The sequence below is a fragment of the Erythrolamprus reginae genome, chromosome 4 (genome assembly GCF_031021105.1).
Source record: "Erythrolamprus reginae isolate rEryReg1 chromosome 4, rEryReg1.hap1, whole genome shotgun sequence".
NCBI lineage: Eukaryota > Metazoa > Chordata > Lepidosauria > Squamata > Dipsadidae > Erythrolamprus > Erythrolamprus reginae.
In genome coordinates, this window is record NC_091953.1 from 114039479 (window position 1) to 114048578 (window position 9100).

Here is a 9100-nt window from a genome sequence, read left to right on the forward strand (position 1 = left end):
ACTTCCAATTCTGGGGCCCGGTTTCGAAAAAGTTCAAGAACAGTAGTGGTCGCAGCCTGGAGAACTCCTGTCCTATAGCATTCCCCAACCTTTCTGGCTTTGCAGACAGGAAAGAGAGTGGAAAGAGGGGATGCTTCTCCATAAACTGTGAGTAAGCACACATGCACATACTTGCCCACTGCTCACAAAAATGGAGATGCACATGCACTCACCCATCACTTCTGCAGCCCGGTTCTTCTGTAGCCCGGTTCAAGGCCTTGTAGTAGCTGCGGCCCTAGGATTGGGGACCCATTTGCTATACATTTGTAATACAATTAGGTTACTGAATATAATCTTGAAACCATGATTAGTTTTATTTTACGTAGAGTTGGGAATCCTTATATTTTATTTATAATTTAGTGCAACTTTAAATAAATGTTTACCAGTTTCATCTTAAACTACAAATTTGAGTTGATAAAAATAGACCTGCAAGTTTTGAAACTATTACCAGCACCCAAGTCTATGTTGAAACAGAAGATTGGCAGGAATCACGTAAGTTTAAGGCTTGTTTGTGTTACATAAACATTCAGATCGCCATAACACATGAATGCAACCACTATTTCTTTTTTTCACTTTAATTTTAAAATATTTCTCCATATCAAGGTAAATTCTTTACAATACCGTTCACATAGGTTCAAAAGAGAAAGGAAAAATATATATCCATATTTATACTAAAATATGCAGACTGTGTATAATATGATTCTGTAATATTAAGTATTATAATATATGCCTTAGATTATTTAATAGTTCAGTTTTTTTCAGAATTATTTCAACATTTATTATTGATACCACAGGGTAAGTACTTTTAAATCATAAGAGTTGACATATGATAAAGATCATATGAGGATCTACCTATTTTTCCATATACAGTATGTCTTTAAATAATTCCATCTGAATGCTAACCACCTGACTTGACCTTTTCAAATTAACATTATATAACTAAAATGTGAGTAGAAGACCATATTTCACCATACCATCTTCAATGGATTGACTTAAAGCAACTAAAAATGTAGGTGGTGTAGATCAAAACCCTACACCTCTGTACATGCACGAATAGCAGATAAATATATAAAAAGGGATCCAAGTTGCACATATAGTTTTGGCCTTTTGATATTTCATTGCAGATGGCATTGCTATATTGACTTAATTTTAGACAGGGACAATCTCTATAAAGAAAATTGAGTAAGATGTGTAAAAGTGAGCAGACAGATGGTAGATTTTCTTGCAAACAATGACAGAATAACAGTGTTGGAAGAGACGTCTTCTAGACCAATTCCCCTACTCAAGCAGGAAACGCTATCCCGTATCAGACAAATGGTTGCCCAATCTGTTCTTTAAAATCCCCAATGTTGGAGCACCCACAACTTTTGGAGACAACTTGTTCCACTGATTAATCTTTATTTCAGGAAATTTCTCCTTAATTCTCTCCTTGATCAGTTTCCATCCATTACTTCATGTCCTGTTTTCAGGAGATTTGGAGAATAGATTGACCCCACCCAATGTTCTTTTGCACAGAGTATGAATTGCACAGAGTATGAATGGAAGTGAAGTGAAGCAGATTTAACATCTAAGGATCATTAATAATAGGGAAACAATGGTTCATAAGCACATGGACTCCTCTTGATTTCAACTTGTTTATTTTCTGGCAGCTTTCATGGTGATTTGGTTCCTCTCAAAAATCAACGACCCCAATCAAAGTTGCAAAATCTCTCTGTCTTAAAAAACTGCTGCAGCTAAAGAAGAAATTTCTATCTATATGATGAACACCCACATTTGATTTTTCAATGCATGAACACAAAACAGAAAATGTTAAGCGGAGATAGCTATCTTCATATGCTGTGTTTACAGTAGTACAACACTTTGCATCCTTATTCAATATAATGGTACAAACATAGACATTTCTCTTGCTAACAATGAAAACGTCTATGAACACTCTAAGTGCATATGTTATTTTTCATTTAGAAATGATCTTATTTTATGCTCAAATGCCGAGTGTGGGTTTTTGAAACATCTTATTCTAAAAAAAATATACAACTTTCAGATACAAATAAAGATAGCTGGAATATCTGAGCACGTTTGACCAGAGTTCATTAATGATTAGTAAATCCATGCGGCTGTAAAGGATAGAAATAAAAACACATGTGAAAATTAATGACTCGAGAGTTTAAACACATGCTGATGAAATTAAAAATTCTAAACATATTTGATACATTCCCATAGTCTCACAAGTACTCTTGTGAACTCTTAGTATTTTCTGATGCGCTGACAAATGTAGAGCTACAATCCAAACATTTTTTTATTTAAACATCCATGCAAAGATAGAGAAAAGGCTGTTTCTTGTCATCTGGATTTGATATATATATATTGCTCAAAAAAACATAAAGGGAACACTCAAATAACACATCCTAGGTCTGAATGAATGAAATATTCTCATTGAATACTTTGTTCTGTACAAAGTTGAATGTGCACAACAGCATGTGAAATTGATTGTCAATCAGTGTTGCTTCCTAAATGGACAGTTTGATTTCACAGAAGTTTCATTTACTTGGAGTTATATTGTGTTGTTTAAGTGTTCCCTTTATTTTTTTTGAGCAGTGTACATTTAAATTAATTTATATGAACTCTAAGCTAAAATCTTACTTCATTCACCTTGTGCTTTTACATTTTAAAAATTTATTTTCAGTCTGGGAGAAGAGAATCTCTGACTGATGAGATACATCATTTATTTCACTGCCTCTCAATCGGTGGTAATTTGGTTTTCCAAAGTGTAAACTGGAGTTGGAAAAGTGTAATTAAAAAATTGGAGGAAAATATTCATTTAGTTCTTACTCTGAATATCAAATATTTACCCATTTTTGAATTCACAGAATCATATCTATAAGTTAAACCATTTAATCACTGTGAAGTTTATTCTACTGTCATTCCCCTGACATTTCCTATGTCTGCAACCTCGCATAGTGTTTCTCCTAATATTCATATTTCGCGTCTGCACGTTTCCTAGTACATTTAATTTTTTTCAGCTATTTTTTTTTAATATACTAATTTTTCCACCTAATTTTGTTAGCCTGTTATTGCATTTTTTTTTCCAATTACAAACCGCATTATATTTTGAAAAAATGAAGATTTTGAGAGGTAAGAACATTTCCCCACTCCACCCCACATCCTGCTGTACTGTCACATATGTTGGCGGGAGGAGGCTGTTCCTGGGAGAGATAAGCAAAAAATAATAGGAGTGTATGTCAAGAGTATATGCAGGGTCACTGAAGATGTGAAGGTCAAACAACACACAAGCAAGCACCTCTTTTGAGAAACAGCTACTGTGTTTCCCCTAAAATAAGACCCTGTCTTATATTTTTTGAACCCTGAAATAAGCGTTTGGCTTTATTGCCATGAACTCAAAGTCCTGATTGGGCTTATTATCAGGGGATGCCTTATTTTTGGGGGGACACAGGGTGTATAGAAAGATCAAGTCCAGAGGGCGCATGCGTGCATCAGAGTGCTATTTGTCTTCTGCGCATGCACAGGGGTGGCGCAGCAAGTAGAGTGCTGTGCTGCAGGCCACTGAAGCTGACTGTAGATCTGAAGGTCAGCGGTTCAAATCTCATCACCGGCTCAAGGTTGACTCAGCCTTCCATCCTTCCGAGGTGGGTAAAATGAGGACCCGGATTGTGGGGGCAATAGCCTAGCTCTGTTAAAAAGTGCTATTGCTAACATGTTGTAAGCCGCCCTGAGTTTAAGGAGAAGGGCGGCATAAAAATCAATCAAACAAACAATCAAACAAACAAACAAACAAACAAATAAATAAATAAATAAAATCTTGCAAGAAGACACTTGGGCAGGTGAGATTTCAACTATTTTTCTGCACATGCATAGAAGCAAAAAGTCACCAAAAATCAGCAACACCCTGCCATCCACACTTCATCTCACAAAATTTTGCTTCCTACGCATGCGCAGAAGCCAAATCTTGCTGTGATGCACGTGCCCGCTAGGGGTGGGCTACTGCCCGGATGGGGGGGGGAGGCAGTGGGGTAGCGAAAATGGAGCTCCACCCCAGAGCACCCAATTTGCATTGAAAGATGTTGAAAGAAAATGCAGGGCATCCTGCATAAGCCACGCCCCACAGTGGGGTAGTAAAAATTTTGGTAGCCCTTCACTGGCGCCCGCTCACCAATTACCCAGAGCTGCACATGCAGCTCCATTTTCACTACCAGAACACCGTCCTCCCTTGTCCTAGTAGGAACCCAATATTGGACACCACATAGTGAACCAGACTGGTTCCAGATTGGCAAAGAAGTGTGACAAGCTGTATATTCTCCCTTATTTGTTCAACCATAGGTTAAATATATATTAAGAGAGGCTAGATTAGAAGATGATCATCATCTAGATTAGAATCATGATCTAGATTAGAATCTAGATTAGAATCTAGATTAGAAACATAGAAGACATGAGGTCTTTTTCTGCCGTCAGTCTTCTATGTTTCTATTTTTCTGTGTTTCTGTGTTTCTGTGTTTTTGTGTTTCTGTGTTTCTTTTTTTTCTGTGTTTCTATGTTTCTATGATCATGATTTTAAAACTGCAGGAAGAAATATCAATCACATGCAGTGATTGCTGATAGCTGAAAATGCAAGCTCTACTAATGAAAGCTGAAGAAGCTTCTTGGATGAGAAGCGAAACATCCTCACCAACAAAAATATATTGATAAAATCGAACAGGTCCAAAGATGGGCTACAAAAATGGTGGGAGGTCTTAAGCATAAAACTTATCAGGAAAGACTTCATGAACTCAATTTGTATAGTCTGGAGGACAGAAGGAAAAGGGGGGACATGATCGAAACATTTAAATATGTTAAAGGGTTAAATAAGGTTCAGGAGGGAAGTGTTTTTAATAGGAAAGTGAACACAAGAACAAGTGGGGACAATCTGAGGTTAGTTGGGGGAAAGATCAGAAGGAACGTGAGAAAATATTATTTGACTGAAATAGTAGTAAATGCTTGGAACAAACTTCCAGCAGACGTGGTTGGTCTATCCACAGTTAATGATTTTAAACATGCCTGGGATAAACATATATCCATCCTAAGATAAAATACAGGAAATAGTATAGGGGCAGACTAGATGGACCATGAGGTCTTTTTCTGCCGTCGATCTTCTATGTTTCTATGTTTCTAACATCTTCAAAGAACAACCAGAACTTCCAATTGCCTCTTGAAAAAGCACATTTAGGATATCAACGTGGTTGAAAAGAGCTGACAATGAATTGATGATGCATAATCAGTCAACCATTCAGTCCAGGACATTCCAGGACACATGTTTAAAGAAGCCGCAAATTGGGTACATTTCTACAAAAATTCAGGAAGAACAAGTATTTCCTGAATACTTCATATTGGAAGTTATTTTGAATATAGCTTACCTTTAACTTTAGAATAACATGGGGAACAGTGCACTCTGTCCTTGTAAATCCAGATACTATCTCCTGCCTCCAGGTTTTCTAAACTTGCCTTGCAGATTTCACACTTATAAAGACATGGAATAAAAAAAATATTTAGTAGCAAAAGCCAGACAAAGAACAACATAGCTGCCAGTCATTTTTAATACAATTGTACCTTGTCTTGCACCTTAATTTCAATTATAATTTTACTATGATTTAAATATTTCAGAGAAATTCAGCATCAATACTCATTTTGTGTATGAATCAGGGGTGGGTTCCTCCCAGTTCAGACTGGTTCACCTAAACTGGTAGCAGCCCATTGGTATTGGTCAGTGCCGGTCCATGGGCACCACCATCTTTTTTTGTTGTTAATTGATTTTTTTTCCAATTTTTTTTTCTTCTGCGTATGCACAGAAGCCAGGTTTCCAACACTGTGCATGCAGTTGCCATTTTGTTTTTGGCATTTTTATTTTATTTTTTTAAAAAATGGTTTTTTTTGGACTGTACATGCATACACACGCTCGAAGCACACATGCCTATGAGGCGCAGCCACACAGCATGAGAGAAAATGAACCGGCAGTGTAGTACGTTGGTTCCCATCTCTGATATGAATGTGTCTCAATATTGGACTAGCATCTTCTCTACTGAACGAACACTATAATCTTTCCACATTTTGGCTATGTGACTTTACAATTATCATTATTATTATTGTTTCCGGTCACAATTCAAAGTGTTAGTCATGACCTTTAAAGCCCTACATGGCTTTGGACCAGACTACCTCCGGAACCACCTGCTACCGCAAGAATCCCAGCGACCGATAAGGTCCCACAGAGTTGGCCTTCTCCGGGTCCCGTTGACTAAACAATGTCATTTGGCGGGCCCCAGGAGAAGAGCCTTCTCTGTGGTGGCCCCGGCCCTATGGAACCAACTCCCCCCCGGAGATTAGAATTGCCCCCACCCTCCCTGTCTTTCGTAAGCTCCTTAAAACCCACCTCTGCCGTCAGGCATGGGAGAGTTGAGATATCCCTTCCCCCTAGGCCATTACAAGTTATGCATGGTATGTTCGTGTGTCTGTTTGGTTTTATTATAAGGGTTTTTAGTTGTTTTATTATTGGATTGTCACATGCTGTTGTTATCGATGTTGTTAGTCGCTCCGAGTCTACGGAGAGGGGCGGCATACAAATCCAATAAATTATTATTGTTATTATTATTATTATTATTAATAAAACAAAGTAAAGTAAAGTAAAGTAAAGTAAATAGAATAGAATAGAATAGAATAGAATAAATAAAATAAAATAAAATAAAATAAATAAAATAAATAAATTTGTATGTAGAATGGCCTATTTTAGGACAGTCAGTGAAATGGCATTCTTACCTTGAAGCAACGTGCGTGACAGCAAATCTGTAGCGTTTCAAGAATCATTTTAGTATCTGTGCCCAGTGGCTTCCGGCAATAGGTACACAATTCTTTAGCCCTTTGTAAAAAAAAAAAAAAAAGGATTGATTTCTCATCATTATTGGAAGAACTAGTGCACACAGCCACCACTAATGTCCTAAAGCAGTGATGGCGAACCTTTTTTTCCTTAGGTACCAAAAAAACTTGGGCGCATGCTATAGCGCAGTGTTTCCCAACCTTTTTTGAGCCGCGGCACATTATTCATATTTTCAAAATCCTGGGGAACACTGAACGGGGGGTGGGGGGGTGGCTAAAGAAATGTTTTGACAAAAAAAAAAATCTTCCTCCATTTCGCTCTATTTCTCCCTCACTCTTTCTCTCTCTTCCTTCCTTCCCTTCTTTCTCTCTCTCCATCCCTCTTTCTTTCTTCCTCTCTTTTTTGCTCTCTTTCTCTCTCCCTCCTTCCCTCCCTATATGTCTTTCTCTCTCCCTTGCTCTCTCTGCCTCTCTTGCTATCTCTCTTTCATTCTCTCTCTTTCTTTCTTTCTTTCTTTCTTTCTTTCTCTCTTTCTCTCTCTCTCTGTCTCTCTTTCTCTGTCTCTTTCTCTCTCTCTTGCTAGCTCTCTTTCTCTCTCTTTCTCTTTCTCTGTCTCTCTCTCTCTGCCTCTCTTGCTATGTCTCTCTTGCTCTGTCTCTCTTTCTCTCTCTTCCTTTCTTCTCTGCGGAGGCCGGCGAAGGTTTTTCTTATTTTAAATGTTCCGGGTGGCAGGGGGATGCGGAGCCCGCACGCACCCCCCCCCCGACATTCCAAATTCTGCCTCAGCTGTGAGAAGAACGCCTGCCCCGCCTGTCCTGCAGCCCTTTCGCTGACAGCCTGGGACAAAAGCGCTCCGTGAAGGGACTGCAAGAGGGGCCGGGCGGGCATTAGCAGCCGGATGAGGAGGACGAGAAGCCGCTGCAGCCACTCCCAATCCCCCCCCTTCCCTGGGTGCCTTCCAAAGGCCCCTGGAAAAAGGCAGGAGGTAGCAACAAGGCGCGAGGACAAGCAGGCAGCTTGGCGGAGGGGAAGCGCTGAGGGGCTCTCCTCCTTCCCCACCCCCGCGCTTCTCTCCCGCCCTGGCTTTTGCTTTGCCCGCAGATTTCCCCGCAGTTCAAAAGGAGGCAAGAGGTGGCCTGGATGAAATTGCGGGGAAATCATGGGGCGAAGCGAAAGCCAGGGCGGGAGAGAAGCGCGGGTGTGGGGAAGGAGGAGAGCCCGTCAGCGCTTCCCCTCCACCAAGCTGCCTGCTTGTCCTCGCGCCTCGTTGCTACCTCATGCTGCTCCCACCATGGCTGCGCGCGGTTCCGGTGCCCCTGGCTGAAGGTTGTCCTGTGGCTGGTCTTGGGCTTTACGGTGGCTTCCTGGTTCCCTCTCCTCCCTCTGCCTGTGTCTACCGCCAGCGCCTCATTCCTCGGAGCTGCCGCTTCCTTCCAGGCAGCCCAGCCACGCTGCCGTAGAAAGTGCAGAGGTTATTGCCGCCACCTCTGCCTCCACTCAGGGAGCCACCGTGGTTGAGCTGAGGGAGAGGAAAAGGCGCGGTGACCACGGTGGCTCCCTGAGTGGAGGCAGAAGCGGTGGCAATAACCTCTGTGCTTTCTACGGCAGCGTGGCTGAGCTGGACGGAAGGAAGCGGCAGCTCCCACTCGAGGAACCCACGGCAACGGGCAACGGCTTGGTGGGAGGCGACGGCGGGAGACACAGGCGGTGGGAGGAGAGGGAACCAGGAAGCGACTGTGAAGCCCAAGACCATCCACAGGACGACACTCAGGCAGGGGCGCCGGCAGCGCCCCGCCCAGCTTGAGCTTCTCGCGGCACACCTGGCCATGTCTCGCGGCACACTACTGTGCCGCGGCACACCGGTTGGGAAACGCTGCTATAGCGCATGCACAAGAGCCCACACCCATAAATCAATGCCTGGGGAGGGTGAAAACAGCTTCCCCTGCCCCCCGGAGGCTCCGTGGAGGGTGGAAATGGCCTGTTTCTCCCAACTTCTGGTAGGCCCAGTAGGCTTGTGTTTCACCCTCCTCAATCTCCAAAGGCCTCCCTGGAGCTGGGCTAAAAATGCCCCCCCTCTGTTCTGGTTTCTGGTAGAAATTTAGCAATTACAAATAACTCTTATTAAATGCACTATATCATGAATAAAGAAACTCCATTTATTTCTCTGCCCTTCTGGAATTCAAACACATTTCATACACGCACTTA

General features: G+C 41.5%; 1 protein-coding gene across 1 annotated transcript in view; it reads right to left on the reverse strand.

Annotated features, from left to right (window-relative positions):
- Positions 1–598: 598 nt before the first annotated feature.
- The window catches only part of SCEL (sciellin), a 27795-nt gene continuing 19293 nt past the window's right edge, over positions 599–9100 (reverse strand). The window contains exons 10-12 of the mRNA XM_070751583.1: positions 6838–6937; positions 5445–5547; positions 599–2153 (exon numbers count right to left, since the gene is read on the reverse strand). Of these exons, the coding sequence (XP_070607684.1) occupies positions 2137–2153; positions 5445–5547; positions 6838–6937 (220 nt within the window). The 3' untranslated portion in view covers positions 599–2136. The remainder of the gene's footprint in view (positions 2154–5444; positions 5548–6837; positions 6938–9100) is intronic.